This window comes from Mus pahari, chromosome 14 (assembly GCF_900095145.1).
Source record: "Mus pahari chromosome 14, PAHARI_EIJ_v1.1, whole genome shotgun sequence".
NCBI classification, from domain to species: Eukaryota; Metazoa; Chordata; class Mammalia; order Rodentia; family Muridae; genus Mus; species Mus pahari.
Window position 1 is genome coordinate 14,630,782 of NC_034603.1, and position 20,745 is coordinate 14,651,526.

Sequence of the window (20,745 nt, forward strand, 5' to 3'; positions counted from 1 at the left end):
TGGTGACTTGCCTCCTCCACGGATCAAGTGAGTGTCTTCATCTCTTTCCCACCATAGGCTCTATCCTGTTTAATGTGGCAGTGTCCGGGGACAAAGGTAGCAGATACCCTATGTCTCTAAGTAATTAAATGTTCCAAGTAACTAATAAACTTATAAAATATGCTGTCATTGGGACTTGACACTTCATTACATTAAGTAAAGTAGATGTAAAATCAGGATTTCAATATGACAGTATAGGCAAAAATCCAATTTAATTAAACACAATAGTCCTTAGGTATTTCTGAGTTGCTGGATTCAAAATATGTACTCTACATTCTCCTATACACTCAGTGTTTCTTTTCTTTTCTTTTTTAAAGATTTATTTATTTTTTTATTTATATGAGTACACAGTCACTGTCTTCAGACACACCAGATTCCATTACAGATGATTGTGAGCCACCATGTGGTTGCTGGGAATTGAACTCAGGACCTCTGGAAGAGCAGTCAGTGCTCTTAACCACTGAGACATCTCTTCAGCCCTGCGTGTTTCCTTTCTTAATGTTAGCAACAGTAATGTGTGTGTGTGTGTGTGTGTGTGTGTGTTTGTTCAAGTGTAGGTGTATGTTTGTGCATTTTGTGTATATGATATTGTGTGTGTGAATGCCTTTGGAGACCAGAAGCCGGTGTCAGATCCCCTGGAGCTGCAACTGCAGCTGTGAGTCATTTGATATAGTGATATAGGTACTAGGAACAGAACGCCCTCAACTACATAGAGAAGTGTGGTCTTCAGAGAAAGTAAAATGCTGAGTACTGATTACTCAGCACACATGCTTCCTTACTATTGATATTACAAAAACTAAGGGCATCCACATTTATCAAACTTGGGTTTGTTGAAAGAACAAATGATCTTAACTGCTGTGGAGCCATCTCTCTAGCCCTATAATATTCTCTGTCCGGCTCTTCCCTCCCTCCCTCCCTCTCTCCCTCCCCCTCCCCCCCTCTTCTTTTGACATCAGTTTCCTGGAACTCATTCTGTAGACCAGGCTGGCCATGAACTCAGAGATCCACCTGCTTCAGTCTCTGGAGTGCTGCAATTAAAGGTGCCACCACTGAATATTATCATAATTAGGATTTTAAACATAGTCTACGGTTAACCTTTGTCACAATGGCCCTTGGATGACTTTTAACAAACTAATTTCAGCTTGAAGAAGCTGCTCTGACATGGGACAGTTTCCAGTAAGAGTCTTAAAACAATGTTTAGCTTCACAAGTCAGTCATGCACATGACATGGGACGTTTGACTGCAGTGACAAGGTCATATGTGACGATTGCTACAACAGGAACATGTATTTCTTGATTCCTTCTTTTAAATGGTTATTTCTGGGATCTTATAATGAATCCTGGAAGGTGCAACAGGCTCGACGGTTTTTCTCACCACTTTTAGCCATGCAAGTTTTGGTTTACAATATGCCAAGGCTAGTCTGTATAGCAGCATGATCCAAAGGGGAGTCTCGGATGTGCAAAACATTTTTTATCTCGCTGTCTTAATCTGTTTATTGTTTCACTGCAATATGAATTATCCCCACATGAATATTTTCTGTAAATTTTACACTTGTTTTCTAAAATGTATATATAAAAAGTGTTTAAATCCCCTCGAAGTAAATTTGATAAATGTGGATGCCCTTAGTTTTTGTAATATCAATAGTAAGGAAGCGTGTGTGCTGAGTAATCAGTACCCAGCATTTTACTTTCTCTGAAGACCACACTTCTCTATGTAGTTGAGGGTGTTCTGTTGCGTTACTGAATCCTTCCAGTGCACTTTCTAGCGTGTCTAGATTTAACCCCAGTGACATTTTGTCAGCAATAGCATTTGGCATCTGAAAGTTGTCGGAAAGCAAAATTTGATGTTTGGCTAAATGTTTAATGTCTGAGTAGATCCACAAAATACTTAGTCTTTTGGATCTTGTTCCACTAAATCCAAAAAAAAAAAAAAAAAAAAAAAAAAGAGATAGAGGCACAATAATTGACCATGTCTCTTATTAAATTTCAGATGGATGCTGTCTGTGGGAAAAAAGTAAGTACTCTTAGGGTTCAGGTCGGAGTCAGTGCCATGGGTACAGGCTTGTCCAGATACCTTGATAACATTATCCAGATAATGCTCACAGGTAAAGGCTGTTTCCATCCAACTCTTACTTTCTGTTTTTGTTCTTTCTTGGTTTTTGTTTGTTTTGGATTTTTTTTTTTTTTTAAGACAGGGTTTCTCTCACCCCCTTCCTCCACCCCTAGTAGGGTGCAGCAGCCAGCTTGCAAGGGTAATGTTAACTGGACAGACCCACCCCTCTGACTAAAGTTTCATCACTTCTACAGAGACTAGACCTTTTAGTAACTCTTGAGCAGTTCAGGGTTCTTCCCCTCCCCTCCCAGGTTTGGCAGCTCTTCCTCGATTGGTTGTATTTTCCACCTCATTTGCATGCTCACACTCAGCCATTCAGGGCCCCGCTGGCATTCCATGAATTTTGGCATCTGAGGCTGCAAGAATTTCTTCAAGATGTGTTTGGGGGATTTGTACTGCTGTTCAGTGTTGCCTTTTCTTTTTTCTGCTGAGTACACATAACATCTGTCAGGAGTTTTTAGAGCATTGCCTAATTCCCATATTTCCTTCTTCGTTTTCCTTGTGGGTTTAAAAGTGGGTTGTTGTAATCCTTTACTAATACCACATTGTGATCTATCTCTCCTTCAGATCCTTTAATATTTGTCATCTATATTTATAGGTTGCTAGGTTGAATGAATACATATTTACATTTGGCACATCCTCATGATTAGCTAGCTCTTTTGTTGTATAAAGTCAACAGACATGTCTTTGAACAGTGTGCATGCATTTTGTCATATAAAGCGACCTTGATTTCCTTGGTTCCCATTTGTGTGGCATGTTTTTCCACACTTTCTGTCAATATATCTTTCAGAGCAAAGTGAGTCTCTTGTATGCATACATCTTTAAGCCTGGGCATGATGGTGCATGCCTACCCTTAATATCAACTCTATAGAGGCGGCCAGATCTCTGCACATTCAAGGCCAGCTAGGAAAACATAGTGAGATGCTGTCTCAAAACAAAAGACAAAAAAAGATTCCGCTCATTCGTAGGGTTTTTATTGGGGAATTTAATCCATGTATATTCAAGACAAATTATTGTTAGGTAAATATTTCCTATTAAAACCTTGTTAACTGTTTTCTGGTTCTTCGGTAAATCTTTTATTTTTCTATTTTTGGTGGTTAGATGCATTTTGTAGCTTTGAATTCTTTTGATTTTTCTTCCGTTTCTGGTACAGATTTTTGCTTTGTGGTTACCATTTTGTGAGAATCAGTCCAAGCTGTTAACAGCCTGATGTTGATTGCCCACATCTGGATACGCCTATCATCACTCCCACACTGGAGGGTTTGATACCAGGACTCCTATCACTCTGAAATACACAGCCCTTGGAAACTTTAGCTGAGTCATTACTATTTTTTTCCCCTCTTTTAAACTTCAGACTAGGACTGAAATGACTTTCCATTGGACCCCATAATATTCTGAACATGGCTCTGAATGATTCATGTCATTGTTTTGTGCTTTTGTGGACTCTAGGAGTTAACAGGCTTTTGTTTGGGCTTAAAGTATTCCTTTATCAATTTCCATAACCCTGCAGTGGTAATAAACTCCCTCCTAGGAATTGCTTGGAAGCATATTTGTGTTCTCTCTCATTTTAGAAAGCCAATTTTTATTGATTAAATACGTATGGCCAGCAAGATTGTATTTTTGCTTCAACACATTGAAGATATTATCCCTCTGTCTCTGGCCTGCAGAGTTTCTGGTGGGAAACCTGTTCATAATTAAAGTGTTGACTTTTTATGTGATGTTTTCTTATCTCTTTCTGTTCACAAATACGTTTCCCTTTGGCATTGATCTCTCTTTCTCTCTCTCATGCTTGAGAGGCAAACATTTACTGAGGAAGTCACCTCCCCACTTCCTGGCTTTGATTCTTAATACTTAGAATGTTCTCGGTTTTGCTGAACTATTTTTTGGATTTGGATCGTTACACTTCTTGAATCTATGCTGGTGTCCCTCCTCAGATTAGGGAAGTTTGGATCCTTACCTTTTTTTTTTTTTTTTCAAATGTTTGCTGAACATTCTCACTCATTCTCCCCCTCCCTTCCCCACCTTCAGCCCTGTTCTATTTTGTTTATGTATTTCCACACATTTGTTTTACGGTTTTGTCTGTCTACTCCTGTAGTTCCCTGAACTCCTTAAAGAGAACTTTCAGAAGTCTTCATATCGACCTCTTTCTTTGGGTTGACTGTGAGAGCTTTATCAGTTTCTTTTGTGGCTGGCGTTGACTTCCTGAGAGTCGCATCCTTACACTGGGACCTGCAGTCCTGAGGAAACAGCCCTCTCTTAAGCATCTCTTTGGAAATAACTGTGATGGAGACACGTTAGTTCAAATGAATGGCAGTATCAGGAATCAGCCATGCAAAATGACCAAGTTTTAGGTAGTTGGGAGAATTTTGTGTTTGGTAACCAGGCCCCTCAAAGGACACTGCTGGGAAGTCATCTAGAACAATGGCTAGAAGGGAGCTTCGGTAGAAAACCAAGGTCCTGGGAGCCTGAAGCTTGGCCCACGTCACGGCAGTGGTCACTCATGGCTCTGGCATGCAGCTGGAATAGATGGTCATTAGGAAATCTGGGGAGACTGAAATGTACGTCCAAGTCCCAGATGCTGGTTGAAACACATCCTTCTAATTGCTACGTAATCAATGCTTTCTCTAAAAGCAATGACTTTCCAGACATTAGTCCTGCTTGAACCTGGGGACCCATCTTGCTGGTTCCCTCCTGATACCAGACTCTGATCAATCTTACCGCCCCAGCCCCCCCTGAAAGCCCAGGGACCAAACTTTCAAACCTAGTTTGGGGGAATCTGGTCTGAGCTAATGAGCCCAGGCTTCAGAGCTCTCTTCAAATTCCAGCTTTGCTACTTGGCATCTGTGTGAAAATAAATAGCCTCCCACACTTCTGGTGCATAAAATGTGTGCCACACAGTGACGGTAGATGCTTAGAAAGGATGGTTAGATTCAGCATGGCACCTATATACATTAAGCATCCTCACATATTAGTTTCCATTCTTTTCTCTCAAAACTACTTCTGTGGGTGGTGTGCATCTGTAGATGTTGTCTGTGTCGTTTGTGGTCACACTCATGTGTAAAAGTGTGTGCATATGCAGGCTGGGAGTTGATACCGTGAATCATACCCAAAGGCTCTCTAGCCTTCAGTCCCTCAATCAAATCCAGAGCTCATGGTAGACTCACTAGCTGCTTTGCTCTGGGGTTTCTCTGTTCTACCTTCAGCAGCAGGAGTTATGGATGAAGAGCTGTCCGCACCTGATATTTATGTGGGTTCCTGGGGATCTGAACGCTAGGCCTCATGCTTGGCTCAGCAAATGTTTTAACCACTGAGCAACCTCCAAAACCCCAAATAGTTTTATTTTATTGTCTGTCTGTCTGTCTGTCTGCCTGCCTACCTACCTAATTTTTGGTTTTTCGAGACAGGGTTTCTCTGTGTAGCCTTGGCTGTCCTGGAACTCACTCTGTAGATCATGCTGGCCTGGAACTCACAGATATCCTCCTGCCTCTGCCTCTGGAGTGCTGGAGTCAAAGCTGTGCTTCACTACTAGTTTTATTTTTTAAAGTTATAATTCATTTGGGTAGAAAACAAAATAATCTGTTAATTTAGGGTGCATATATGTGGTATATTATAATTTTCTTCCATTTTATTTCACTTTATCTAGACCTTGGTTTTAATGTGGCTTCCATAGATCAATGAAGACTGGAATGTGGCCAAGAAGTCAGGACAAAGATGCTGGTTTAACTGGTTTGGAAGCAGTTTTAATGGAGATGAAAATGTTTTATCAACTCAACACAGGTACCCCCAAAATACAAATCAAAATATCATCTTCAGCTGCATAGCAAATAGGATTTAAGAATTTAACATCATTATTTGATCACAAGCGTAAATATAAGTTCACCATAAATAAATGTAAATTCATTGTACAAAAAAATCCCCAACAACTCTTAATACAAATATGGTACACATTTGACAATTTCTGAAACAGAATTCTTTTTTAAAACATTTTAAAATCTAAGCCTTTTTCTTGATTTTTAAATACATTAAAAAAATCAAAGGGGGGGGGCAAGGACCATTAGAGAGGAAAGAGCATTGAAGTTGTCCAGAGTTTGCAGCCAAGTGCTGCAAAAATGGAATCTCCGTCCTCAAAGCGAGGACCTCAATTTATTGGGATCAAATATCTTGAGGAGAATGTGACTCTTCCCAGAGGGTCAACTGTTGGGGTCAGGAGTGCAAGGTAAGAGGGATGAGCTGCCCAGAAGGCGGCCTTATGAAGTGAACAGCCCAAATCTCTACAGAGCAGTGAGGGAGGACTAAGTGAGAAAAATCTGTTTATCACGCACTGTCCCCAGCCAGAGCTGACGATCTGGGATACAGCTATGGTCACTGAAAAATGACCAGACTAGGAATTAACAGTGCCAGACAGGACGACTGGACAGTTTCCGTTTCAAACCACATCCCTACACTACAGATGCTCCTACTCTTGCTCAGAGAGACCACAGAGCCCAGAGTTAGCGGAGTTGTCCAATCTACAGCAAGGTCTGAGTCTGTGATACGCAGTGATATATCTGGGAAGGGACAGATCTTCCGGCCCTATTCCCAGAGATTCAAAGTTAGTGTCCAGAAATGAACACTCTGGTGTGCCATCCTTAAGGGTTCTTCTAATTTATGTGACCTCCCTGGGGTACATGGCCCTGTCTGGCAAAGTGCTGATTATGCACATCTCTTCTGTTCTCTGTGTGGTTAAAAAAACGGTGATGGATAACAGTTATCTTCCTGGGGCAGGGGATGGTTACCCCTGTCTTTTTCTATCCTCCCCAGGCTGGTAGAGGAATGTCTATCATTGCTGTGTCTTGGGGGGCTCAGGGCTATGTCCTCTCTCTGTAGGTCAGATGACCAGCTCTGTATGGAGACTTGGGCAATCTCTTTAAAGATGTGTTATACGTGGGGGGGCTGCTCAGGGGTGTTTTAGTTAGTCTGGAACATAGAAGTTAATACACCCCCAGGAAAGAATCTCTACCCCAGCACTGAGCTTGAGCAAAAGGAAGAGACCAGGACATCGAGAGTAAAAGAATAAAACATTCCAAGACTCTTTTAGTAGCTGACATGAGAACATTCCAGTTAGCTCAAAGAAGACTTCTTTTTGAGGGGAGGGGTCTGGGGATAGAAAGCTTGTTGACAAAGATGTTTTTCCTCCTTGCCACCCTGTCTCCAGTTGAAGTAACCCCTTTAGGTTTTCTTTCTTGGGGGATTTTCCTGGATTAGGTTCTGTGTTAAGCAGTCACTGACTTGGTCACTCACGAATGCTATGTGTTGCGCTATGACGGACCATGTGGATTCCCGTGTGGTTCAGTGTAAGCCTCTGAGGACCAGGAGGGCCTCATCTTCCCATGCTGTCCACAAGGCCTAACATCTCTCCTTTGGATCTGGAGTTTTGCCCTGTGCTGATGGCGCTCTCTCCCTCACAGTAGGCCTGGTCATCGTCACCTAGTTTCACCCAGTGCGGTGTGGTTTTGCAAGCCTTACTTTCTTCTCTCTAGGGCTGTTCTGTAAGGAAGGTCTAGGGTGGGTCTTACTTAGGGAGGCTGTAAAAGATCTTGGTTAGCATCATCTGTTGTCTTGACATCAGCAACCTCTTCCTGGTTCACCAGGGATCAGACTTTGGTGGTGGAATCCCTAACATCACAGGCAGGAAGTGCTGTGGCGAGGGAACTGGAGGGAGGAGCCACAGAAGATGGGCCAGTAAGCCGAGGTAGCCAATGGGCCAGGCGGATATCTCTGCTATGGCTACACTCTTCTCCTCTACATCTCTAAGACTACAGTGCTGGATCAAATACAGAGAGCGGGTAGGAGGTTACGATTTGGGGAGGTGGTCTTGGGAAGTAATCGCAGATGGAGCGGGCAGCTGCAGGATGGAAACAGTAGCTCTTAAATACAGTTAAGGTGGGAAAAAAAAAGAAAAGAAAGCACACACTGCCCTGTGTTTTTGTTTTTTTTTTTCATTTACACTATGGAGAACCCACCATGGAGACATCATGGGAGAACATGCGGGAGCCCAGCCCTTGGGAGTGGTAGATGTGTTGGGGAGGTTTGCTATTCATTCCAGGCCTGTCCCACACACTGTCAACTGGACCTGCTACAGGCTGGTCACTGTGTTCTCTCTCTCCTGCTTCTCCTCCTCCTCCTCCTCCTCCTCCTCCTCCTCCTCCTCCAGGTTGAAGGTCTACACGGTTTCCTACCTAGCAGGTGGTGGCCAGTGACTGGTGGATTGGGGGCTGGAAGCAGCGCACGTGCTCTACGGTGGAGCTGTCTGTCTCTACGGACTTCATGTACTTGTTCAGGATGGCAAAAACCTCATTGTTCAAGATCTGGTACTTCCTGATGCGGTCAGCCATCTTCTTCAGAGGCTGTAGAAGGCCGAGAAAGCTTAGGTTAGGATCGAGGTAAAGTGGGAGGCAGAGAGGGGGCTGCAATCCAGATTCCTGACATTCCATGAGTCATAGTCCCCCTTTTTTCTTTCTTTTTTTTTTAAAAAGATCTTCTCTACAGTTCCCAAATAAAACGCTAAAGGTTGCTGATAACTTTTGCAAGTTTCAAGGCTTGTAATAAAGCTCCTATAATCAAAGCTCTGCAGTACTGTCACAAAGACCAGTGAAACAGACCTGTAAGACTAGAAACAAACTGTGTTGAACCAAATGACTCTGAACAGGATGGGCAAGACCATCTGAAGTATGTGTGAGTGCCAGGGGTAACATTTTCAACAAATCCTGGGAAAACTGGATTCCTATGCAGATGAATGTTAGACCTTATATTATAGACTCTGTTCAAGAATAAGTTGGAAATGAATAAAAGGCTTCAACATGAGTCAAATTATGAAGTTCTTAGAAGAAAGCACAGGAGTAAACCACCATGATGTTGGATTTGGCAGTGATTGATGTCGGATTTGGCAGTGATTTTTTTTTTTTTTTTTGGTTCTGACAGCCAATGCAGAGGGAAATGAAGACTTGTGTGCATTAAAACATATCATCAATGGAATGAAAGGAAATATTTATAAAACAGGCAAGTAGCTGTTATTCTGAATCTATATAAATGCTATAATCCAAGGCCAGTGAGGTGGCTCAGTGGGTATAAGTTCTGCCCGAGGATCTCAGTTGCACCCCCAGACCCCACATGTCAAGAGAAGAACACCGACTTCATTATGCTGGCCTCAGACCCCCACCCATGTGCTGTGGCAGGCTTCTCCAAACATACACACACGCTCACAAAGGGAGTAAATATGAGAAAAATTTAAGCAGCAACTAAAAGACTCAAAGGCATTTCTCCACAGAAGACACACAAAGACCCAATGATGTGCGGAACTCTGTGTTCTTGGGTGTTGCTGGTGGGAATATAAAATGGTGCACCTATCAGGGAAGACAGTTTGGCTGTTCCTCAAAAAAATTAAAGAAAATTACCAGACGGTCCAGCACTTAGACTTCTGAGTGTATACTTAAAAGAACTGAACGAGAGACTCAGTAAGATGCCTAAGATGTGTAAGTTCATAATTCTGTTGTTATTCCTAGTTGCTAAAGGTGAATGCAACACAAGGGTCCATCTGTGGACTGTGTTTCGCATACAATGAAGTTCTAGTGAACTATAAAAGAATGGGATTCTGCCAGGCGTGGTGGTGCATGCCTTTAATCCCAGCACTTGGGAGGCAGAGGCAGGCGGATTTCTGAGTTCGAGGCCAGCCTGGTCTACAAAGTAAGTTCCAGGACAGCCAGGGCTATACAGAGAAACTCTGTCTTGAAAAACCAATATATATATATGTGTGTGTGTGTGTGTGTGTGTGTGTGTGTGTGTGTGTGTATGAATGAATGGGATTCCGACATGCTGTGGTGTGGATGAGCCTTATGAAATGTGACGGGCCAGTCACACAAGGAAAGAGACTGCTGGCACTCATAAGGTACGCAAAGTCCTTATATTCATGGAGACAGAAAGAAAAATGGTGGCTGCCAGGCACTGAGGAGTCATTTAAATGGACACAAAACTTCAGCAGGAGAAAATGAAAATTCTCGAGAGATGAGGATGATGGTTGCAGGATACTGTGAGGATATTTAAAGTAACACTGAACTTGATACCGGAAAATAGTTACTTACTATAACCACAACTCTTAACCCCTCCCCTCTTTTTTTGTAAGGATGCTCCTACATCCTCCTGGGCATCTCCTCTGGGCTAGACCAGACAGATCAACCTTCCTAGTGCTGTGACCCTTTAATACACTTCCCATATTGGGACCCCCCCCCCCAGCCATAAAACTATTTCATTCCTACTTCCTAACTGTAATTTTGCTACTGTTATGAATGGCAATGTAAACAGTTGATGTTCAGGATATCTGATGTGACCTCTGTGAAACGGGCCTTCAACCACCCCCCAGTCCTCCATAGAGGTCACAACCAGAGGTTGAGGACCACTGTGTTAACAACCCACTTATATGCCTCCATGCCTGGTGGCAGCTGCTCTCCGTGTCTGGAATCCATCCAGTACATGGGGCAGTACAGGCCCCATGTACTGCCCATCATCCAACCCAAGTCCCAACTTCTATGAAGACTTCTGACTTCCTCCCCACCACTGCCGTTCAGTTTAAAGGCTCTGTTTCCTTACAGCACCCAACAGCCATGGCTGTAGTGCCCAGTCCCAGGGCCTGCCATGGCTGTAGTGTCCAGTCCCAGGGCCTGCCATGGCTGTAGTGTCCAGTGTGCTGTGGCCATGGTGGTCAGCACCAACAGGGTCTGCTTGGATCAGGGAAGGGACATTTGAGGTCAGGAGTCCAGGCTTGCTTCTCAGAGTTACCCAATCTGTCACAGCACGTTCTGGGCAGGCCTTTTCTGAGCATGTCTCCAACTTGTGAAGTGTCTGTGCATAGCCACCACTCACCCTCCATAAGCAGCTTATCCTACTCCTCCCTAAAGAAAGCCCTGTTGCCAGAGCTCACGCCTCAGGCCAGCCACATCTGCTTACCACGTTCTTAATGCTCTCATCCTTCCCATCCTGCCTCTGCACCTTCAGCAGATGATAACAGAAGTCAAACAGGTCAAAGCGCCGCTGTTGGCCCAGCAAGACAATGATGGAGCAGCCGGCCCAGTTCAAGCCGTCACCGAAGCACTGCCTAGGGTCGGGAAGGAAACAGTAAGAGGCCGAGGGAAAATGCACTCGCCAAAGTACAGCTACCCCACGGAGACAACAGTCAGCTTGGAGGAAGAGATCACGTGAAGGAAAGCACAGGCAGACTCCCTCTCTCTGTCTCTCCTCCTGCCCACACATATATGTGGAGGCCAGAGGTGGAGGTTATCATCCTCAATTGGACTTTGCCTTGCTTTCTCAGTCTCTGTCCCTAAAGCTGGCTTGCCAATGCAGCGAGTCTGTTCGACTCACTGGCTAGATTGCTAGTGAAACTGGTCGATGAGCTTCCAGACATCCTCCAGTCTCAGCCTCGTTAGTTTCAGGATTATAGGTACACAATGCCTCACTTGGCTTTTTTGAAGTGTGTATGTTTAATGACGTGTCTGTATGGATGTGCACACACGAATGCAGGTGCTCACAGGAGGCAGAGGCCAGTGGCAACAGGTCCTCCCAGAGCTGGACTAGCAGGCAATTGTGAGCCATCTAACATGGGTGCTGGGATCTGAACTTTTGTCTTCTATAATAGCAGTATGGTGCTCTTAACCACTGAGCCATCTCTCCAGCTCTTCCCCTGGCTTTTAAACATGGCTCCTGGGGACAGAACTCAGGTCCTTAAGGCTTGCACTGAGCTCTCTCCTCAACTCTAATCAGCCTTCGAGACTCACATGGCTTGTCACCTGAGGCCAGTCAGAGGAGGCTGTGTTGGCTTCTTGGCCTCTCAGAAGCCCTACTGGAAGCCACAATGTCCAGGAGACACGGGGATGACGCTAGGGTCATTCTTCTGTCATTTACTTTGTTCTCAGGTTAACCCAGCCTGCCCTGGGCAGCTCCCCCACTTGGCATCACTGGGTTGGAAGGACATAGTCCGTGCAGATGGCTGGTCTTTCTTTTTCCCTCCCCACCCCTTCCTTCCCTGCTTTTAGTCCCAAAAGGACCAGCCAGTCACCTCTGCCACACCATCCTCGGTATGAAGCTAGATGGATGCAGGAAGAGGGGGCTCTGCTCCTGTTTTCTCTGCTGACAGGACTGTGGGTGACCCAAAAGGCTCCTCATTTCCTAAGTGGAGTTTTGCAGGGGTGGGGCAGATGCTCAGGAGCCAAAAGGCTGACACTCGTGGGGTTCTGCTGCCAGCCGTTTATTGATTTTCCTGGACTGCTCATTCCCCTTCACAGACCCCATTCCATATACTGTTACAGGATCAGCTGTAGCCTGAAAGTTCAAGTCTGACAACCGAGCTCCATCCTCTGGCGTCCACATCCTCCCCTTGTCTCCAACCAGCCCCATAGACACCTTGACATATGTACTTCCATATTCTGTTTGGCCCCTTTAACATCTGGAGACCAAGAACAGTCCACTGTTGCCATGCCCAGCGCTGGCACAGCGACCAATACATATCACTGTTTGAGCCTCTTTGGACCCGGTTCTCCTTTCTGGCTAGCGAATCTCAGGGAGGAGGGGAGGGGAGGGGAGAGGAGAGGGTACAGGGGAGGGGAGAGGGTGCACTCACTCAGCTGTGAACTCGTTGGTCCCCACAGGGATACAGTAGACAAACTGCATGGCACTCCATAGTCTGTGAAACTCCACACACTCATCCACGTGCATGACGCCATTGGTGGGTGGCGGGCCCCTCCAGATGGGGTCCTGCAGGTAGCTCCGGATTCGGGTCAGGATGACCTCAAACATGGACAGGCCGCAGCAGAGCCGCTCCTTGGTCAGCAGGTCACCCTCCCGAGCGATGGCGATTTGCTGGGACAGGAAGCATATGTTAACACAGCATCACCCATATCCGAGATCCCATCTGCCCCACTTCCTCTGGAGAGTCCCAAATGCTGGTGCCAGCCACATCTAGAATTTGTTCTCTGGGACCGGTGCTCTTCCCAGAGCAGGGCACTGAGCCCAAGAACTTGAGGGTACGGAAGCCTAATGGTAACTGCCACCCATGGCAAGTAAAATCCAGGCCCCATCAACAGAAGACTGATTAAAAAAAAAAAAAAAATCATCCGAGCACGTACTGGTCTCAGAGGCTGGTTGGGGCTAAAGAAATAGGCTCACTGCCAAGTACAAGGACCCAAGTTCTGGCCTCCAGAATCCACATTAATAAGCTAGGTATGATATACGTGCTTGTAATGCAGGCCAGGATGGCTAACTAGATACACGGATGTCAGAAGTGTTCCCATCAGTTTTATAGGCTCCCGATGAGCGGTGGCTCTGTCCAGTTCTACTGCTAATGTTATTATTTCTGCTCAGGAGGGAGGAAGCTGAAGCTCAGAGGTGCAGCCAAGGGAAGGTACAGAGCTTGGGCTCTGCTCAGTGAAGCTTGGTTCTTTTTGTTTGTTTGTTTTAAGGACTTATTTATTGATTTTATGTGTATGAGTACATAATAGCTCTCTTCACACACACCAGGAGAGGGCACCAGATCCCATTACAGATGATTGTGAGCCACCATGTGGCTGCTGGGAATTGAACTCGGGACCTCTGGAAGAGTGGCCAGCACTCTTAACCGCTGAGCCATCTCTCCAGCCCAAAGCCTAGTTCTACAAATTAAATTATGAAGTGAATTCGGCAAGTTGGAGACGATGACATTTACTACAATGCCCTCAGACACCAGCACAACCCCACAGATGGACAGCGCATGCGTAGGGTGTGCGGGTAGAAAACATTTTAGGAGGAGTCAAATTAGTCGTGGGTGCAGATGGGCTGCGGGAAATGGGTGAGCTTTTCACTTTTAAAATAGTTCTGTACCGTGGAATGTGCTAGAAGGAACGTATGTTACTGTTTTAAAATTTGCCGCTGACTTCAGAGAAGTATTTCCTCTCGTTAGAAACCCTTCTTTGACAATGGCAAATGGTCTTTATTAGTAATTCAAACAAGCGTTTCATCTGGTCTTGGCTACTGCATCTCCAGTAATCAGACAGACAGACAGGCACATCAAACAGGACCGTCTCTCCCACAAGGGTCTGTGCTCTGAGTGAAGACATCTAAGAGCAAAGGTGCCGAAAGCCTCTGCAGAACACGTATTACAGACTAAGGTCAAAGTCAGGTCTTTCTGTCTGGGAACAAAGCTAAAGAAAGCTGGCTTCTGAGACTCTGGACCCACAGGACACACATGTGGGATCAGCTCCCCGTGGGAGGAAGGGCTCTCAGGGGCTCTTTCTGTAGGGGGCTGGAAGGGACCAATGGACCTCCCCCTCAAAGCTCTCTTCCTTGGAGACCTTCCCCTCCCCCAACCACAGAGGGTAGCCTCTAAGTAAATCCAGGGAAGGAAATAAATCAGGAAGCAGAGACTGTGATGACCATGGCCCTTGAGTGTAGTTGTCATGACAACTATAAAGTGAAGCAGGGAGGTGAGAAGATGGGGAAGAGTTGGTGGACACATCTGAAACACCTTTGTTTCACGAACCAGGGGGCACCCTGATCCATGCAGAATCAACTGGATTGCACAGCAGACAGTTCACGACACAGGAGACTACTCGAGCTGCCATAGTTCTAGATAAAGCGCTCATAAGATAGCATGAGCTTAGTATTTGACTCTGGTTTCTTGGTGTGTTTGCTCTGTTCTGCTCAGCTCTCTATATGTGAAGAACATGGCTCCCTGGAGATGCTCAGTAGATAAACGACCCATGTATGTTCTTATCAGCAAATTAAGGGACTTCTGGTATTCTTTCTTTCTTTCTTTTGTTTTGGTTTTTCAAGACAGGGTTTCTCTGTATAGCACTGGCTGTCCTGGAACTCACTTTGTAGACCAGGCTGGCCTCAAACTCAGAAATCCACCTGCCTCTGCCTCCTAAGTGCTGGGATTAAAGGCGTGCGGCACTAACACCCGGCGACTTCTGGTATTCTAATTAATCTGCCGTCTTCCTGGTTATTCTGAACCAGGCAGCACCTGAGAATCCTGGTTTGAAAACACTGGCAAATGATTTTATAAAAGCTGTGGCTTGACTCCCAGTTCTCCGTCCACTACAGCCAACGAAGGGGCCTCGACCCCTCTCCCTGAAGAAGTGTTTGCCCTTCCATTTTTTTCTGTGAACCACAGAAGTAATATGCATTCACTGGGTAAAATCTGGGGAAAACTTTAAATAACATATAAGACAGACACTATTTCACTTATCTCACTACCCAGAGAGGAGCTTTCTTAAAAAACAGATATATGTAGATTGTTCACAGTTATGAATATGGATATATGCATGCATATAGCAGATCATCTCTATTACATTTTTACTTTACAGATCTCTAATTTAAAAACTCATTTCCATAATACACTCAGTACCATAGTTTTTAGGTGGCTATCCCAGAACAGCCTCTGATAAGCGTGTTTAGTTCTCTACCCTTGTGGGTTGTTTTCAATTGTTCACAAATCTTCACTCCTCGGGACAATTCTAAAGCAGTTCCCTGTGGACATGACATTTTGTGAGCATTGTCTCCTGTTACGTTACTGGATAAATCTCTAGCCTTATTGGGAGTCAGGGAATGTAAATACTTTAAAAGGTTTTGCTTGCTGGATGGGGGGTGGGGTGGAGCACGCCTTTAATCCCAACACTCGGGTGGCAGAGGCAGGGGGAATTCTCTGGGAGATCGGGGTCAGCCTGGTTTACAGGCTGTCCCAGGACAGCCAAGGAGGCTACACTGGGAAACCCTGTCTCAAAAAAACCAACCAACCAAAAAAAAAACAAAAACAAAAACAATTTTTTTTTTTTTTGCTATATAACAGTGACTGAGTCTCAGGGACAGTGGCCAGACAACTTCCCAGGTGACACCCATGCCTCATACTCTCAGCTATCAGTGTGCTCTGAAGAAAAATGTCTTTATCAAATTAAAAGAGAGATTAGAAACTGCCTGGGCTTTGGGGGTCCCACTTCACAGACTGATAGCAACAGGGAACCTTTCCTGTTTGTTGGAATATTTGTTATTTGAATGCGAGTCTGTTACTGCCTTTTCTGGTAGTAACATTTCTTACATGTACGTGCACATACACGTGTATGCACGTGTGCTTTGCCTGTGTGTGCACATGGAAGTCAGGGGCCAATTTTGTGTTCCTTTATCTGATCTCTTTGCCTATGTTTAAGAGAGGGTCTGTCACTGAACCTGGAGCTCACTGAACTGTTGAGACTGGCTGCCAGCAAGCCCCTGAGATGTCCGTCTGTCCCCTCCTCTATTGCTAGGGTGACAGGTTTGTTACCACTCCTGGTTTTCACATGGGCGCTGGGGATCTGAACGCAGGTCTTCATGCTTGCACGGAAAGCCCTTCGCCCAGTGACTCTCACCCCAGTGCTCACTTACTTTTTACAGGAACGAGAGGCCAGCTAGTACTCGGTGCAAATGAGGCCAGTTTGAGGTTTGCTCTAATGTGTAAAGGACGGTGCTTAAAGGGGTTCTTACCTACTTTCTGTTCTACATAGTGGGGGTCTTTCCCAAGCTCCCCCTCCCCCCTTTTCATGGAGAACTCTGATTACTCGAAACACCGGACTCCACCCATAGCTTCTCAATATTCCTTTCTATGGCCCTTTGCTTCTTTAGGAATTCTGGTTTATTCATTAACAGGCAAGAAATGCAGACCGTACCACATTGTGTGTGTATGTGTGTATGTGTGGTGTGTGTGTGCATGTGTGTATGCAAATTCCCTAGCCTTTCTGCAAACATCAAAGTTTCCTCAGTAACAGGCAAAAGGTATGAATACCTACAGTGAATACTTGGGAAAATAAACAAGGCTCAAAAATGATTTTTTACCAAGTGGGATATCAGCAGAGCTCTTCCCTCCCTGACCAGTGGCTTGACCCTCTGTCATCTTGGAAATGATTTATTTCGCCAGCTGTTAATGATATAACAGTCTTCAAAAGAAAAGACACTGACTTTAAGAAGGCAGGCCAGCTCGGGAGGTGGAACAGCTACCATCCCATTTCAGAGATGGGAAAACGAAGGCAGTGAGATAAAACGTTTCCTATGAGATTATGTGATACTTCAGGGGAGAGCTGGGAACAATGGTGCTGGCTGAAAACCAGGTCGCCTCGGTTTGCTCAGAAATAAAGGCAATGGCCACACCGCTCGTTCGCTCAACCTTCCCTGCGCTAAGTCTGCCATCGACAGTTTCCTGTCACTGACCCAGACACCATACAAGGTCCAGCAGAAGAGAACACCTAGCTGTCCAGCTTCAGTGTCCACAACTTGTTAGCATTTATTTCTTGATTTAGCCTATGGGTCGATGAAATTGTATTTATTATTACTTATGCGTTCAAGCTTTCAGCGTGTGTGCACACATGTGTGTTTGGCACATGCGTAGAGCTCAGAGGACAACTTGCATCCAGTCCTTCCTTCTTTCTATCACGTGTGTCCTGGGGCTCACACTCAGGCCTGGTAAGCTTGGCAGCAGATTTAACCCACTGAGCCACCTCACTGGCCCCCAGTTTACATTTTAATTTAGTTTTCTTCTTCACACATCACCTACACACATTAACGGGGTACAGTGGACCTCAGTCCCACTCTAAGGTCTTTCCCCCATCCCCGTTCCCCACTCCCTAGTAACCCCCATTATCCTTTCAGGTTGACCTGACAGTAGTGCTCTGACTATTCCTTGAGAAGTAGGTGACTTGTCAAACTGGCATGTCCTCTCTTACTAGGGTCTTGTTAAACACCGGATAAAGTGAAACTTCTATTGGTCGAAAGGAAACGGTGTTCAGCAGAACGGGGAAGGAATGCACAGCCATGAGCGGAGGAAATGCAGGGCAGGCCCCCTCAGGCTTACAGAGCTGGATGCTTGCAGGATGACACTGAGAGCGGCAGGCACGCCAGCACGCCACTGGCTTGCGGGATTTCTCCCTAAAAGGAAATCATCTTAGAAAATTTTCTCTGTTCAATCTCTGCTGCCCCCTGAGTGGGAAGACTCTTTATAGAATTCCCTGCTGTGAACCCAAGACCCAAGCACCTCCTATGGTTAGCCACTGTTTACAGTGGGAGCCTCTTGGTGGTGGTGGCTTCTCAGTATGACATCTGTGCAGATGGGGCTCGGCCTTATGGAAAGATGCCACCTCTTACCCTCTGCTGAACCTGAGTCCAAGGGTGGCTTTAGCTTCTGAACTGTGACAGTAGTCGGTGTGGCCCCTGGATTATCTCTAAGTGTCCTGTACCGCCCCGTATCCCCTGCTTGCCTCCACATGGGAGGCTCCCTTAAATCAACTTGAAGGAAAACAGAAGCAGACATTTTGGTGCCTCTCCCCCTGTTTCTCTTCTGTCCTGCTTCCCGACGGAGTCTGAGAGTGCTCCGAGGGCAGGCATCCTCCCTTACCCAACTCAGTGTCCATAGTAACCATTTTAAAAAAAAAAGTTAGATTTTACAGATTCAACATGAGCTTGGGCAACTTTGCCGATATTGGGACATTATAGAAAAACTCAAATCATCTTTGATTCTTCATCCCCCACCCAGTCTCTATCTCCACCTTGCTTCGGAGGCTGCCGTCGTGGTGAACTGGTGTGCTGGCAAGTTTAGTGTCAACTTGATGCAAGCTGGTCATGTAAGAGAGGGACCCTGCATAGGACTGAGCTGTACGCAAGCCTGTCCAGCATTTCTTAATTAGTGGTTGATGAGGGAGGGCCCAGCCCGCTGTGGGTGGTGCCACCCCTGGGCTGGTGGTCCTGGGTTCTATGGAAAAGCAGGCTGAGCAAGCCAGGAAACAGCACCTCTCCATGGCCTCTGCATCAGCTCCTGTCTCCAGGATCCTGCCCTGATGTCCTTTAAGGATGAACAAGGATATGGAAGTGTAAGCTGAGTAAACCTTTCTCCCCCAGCTTGTTTTTGTAAGGGTGTTTTCTCACAGCAATAGAAACCTTCACTAAGACAATTGGGTTTGGAACAGTCCAGAAGTTTTTTTTGGGGGGCGGGGGCTTGAAAATGCTGTGACAACGTAACTTTAAGACCTCGCAACATGGGTTGATATATTTAGATTTAATTTTTTCATTTCCATTATTATATATTTAATAATGCTGAATCTACAAGCACAAAGCACTTACATGGAGTGGCACACACTGTCAGACTAGCACCTCACAGCACTTACATGGAATGCTACACACTGTCAGACTAGCATCTCACAGACAACGAACCATATGACCCCAAGGTCTCCTGACCTTGAGCTTCTTAGGATACCTAGATGTAAAATGTGGACGCAGTATGTGGAGCTTTAGTTTTGATAGTGTTGCAGAATTCCTGGTACCTGGCCAGGGTGTGATAGACATTGCCTTAAGTAGCCTTCCTTCCCTCTTTCTTAGCAGAGCTCATGGCACTGGGTAGAGAAGAAAGACACAAGCCCAAGAGGAAACCTCGTCCCAGCTTCTCCAGCTCTATGGTATTGGACACACTTTTCCCTTCTATGTGCCTTAGTTTCCCTATCAGTAAAATAAGGAGGTTGGACCCCAAACTCTTCTTCTTGGGATCCTCTGGGTCCATGCTACAGGGTTTGTACCTGAGGCGTCCCCAGCCGCTCTATCAGGGGAACCAGGTGAAGTGGGGCGTACTTGGCCTCGAGGCGCTTCATCCGGACTTCCAGGCGCTCCCCCTCTGTGGATGGGGCAAAGGACAGAAAATGAGTGTGTGGTGGGGGTGGGGAGGTACTTCTCAAGAGGACCCGATGCTCTCACTGTGTCCCTCAAACCTGGATAGAGTGTGCAGAACTTTCTCCTTGGTTCTGGAGACTGTGATGAGAATTCATCGTGAGGGATTATCTCCTTATACGCTTGGATCAATAACAGACCCATCTGTCTAGTGAAATGGTGAAGTCCTTGTCACTCAACAAGTTCAAGGCCAGATTGAGTGACACAGTAAGGCTAGCCTGGAAGGAACAAGGCTTAGATAGAGGAGGGGACCGTGAGCTCTCAGGGCTTGCTGGCAGCTGGTCTCACCAATACAGCAAGCTCCAGGTTCAGTGACAGACCTTATCTCAAAAAATAGGCAACGCGATCAGATAAAGGTACCCAGTTAGAGTGCCATTTCCAATTCCTTAGTGATTCCACAGGCGTCCAAAACATTATGCTCCTCCCTGGATGACTGTAGTCTGAGTTGATGGAGATTAGGAAGTGAGCTTAGTGTAGGGGAATGTGCAAGGACCTGAGTTCAAATCTCTAGAAGCATACAAAGGCTGGACAAAGTAATACACATCTGTAAATCCAGCTTTCTTATGGCAGAGACAGGGGACTTCCTAGACGTTTGCAGGCCACCTAGCCTGGCACACGGAGTGGTGAACCACAGAGACCCTCCACGTGCATCCCAAGGCACACGTGTCCATACTTAAACCAACACAAGTGGGCATTGATTCAAATCTAAGAAGGCCGTTTCTGCTGCTGGTGGTTTCTTACCTTTGATGTACACGCGGGGCAGAATGTTCTGGAAGGGTGCGGCATGGAGCAAATCACAGACTTCCTCCTGAGACTGCAGAGACAGGGGGAGAGGAAGAGAAAATGATTGTCACATTA

The 20,745-nt window shown here is 45.7% G+C and overlaps 1 protein-coding gene across 3 annotated transcripts in view; it reads right to left on the reverse strand.

Annotated features, from left to right (window-relative positions):
• Positions 1-5,865: 5,865 nt before the first annotated feature.
• Cyfip2 (cytoplasmic FMR1 interacting protein 2) overlaps positions 5,866-20,745 on the reverse strand; it is a 119,588-nt gene continuing 104,708 nt past the window's right edge. For 2 of the 3 annotated variants that reach the window (XM_021211866.2, XM_029546425.1), the window contains 5 exons: positions 20,629-20,701; positions 19,740-19,834; positions 12,800-13,038; positions 11,131-11,278; positions 8,327-8,537 (listed from right to left, as the gene is read on the reverse strand). In XM_021211866.2, the coding sequence (XP_021067525.1) occupies positions 8,370-8,537; positions 11,131-11,278; positions 12,800-13,038; positions 19,740-19,834; positions 20,629-20,701 (723 nt within the window). In that variant the 3' untranslated portion in view covers positions 8,327-8,369. Of the gene's footprint in view, positions 8,036-8,326; positions 8,538-11,130; positions 11,279-12,799; positions 13,039-19,739; positions 19,835-20,628; positions 20,702-20,745 lie in introns of those variants that run through there. The other variant, XM_029546424.1, reaches the window with a different exon arrangement.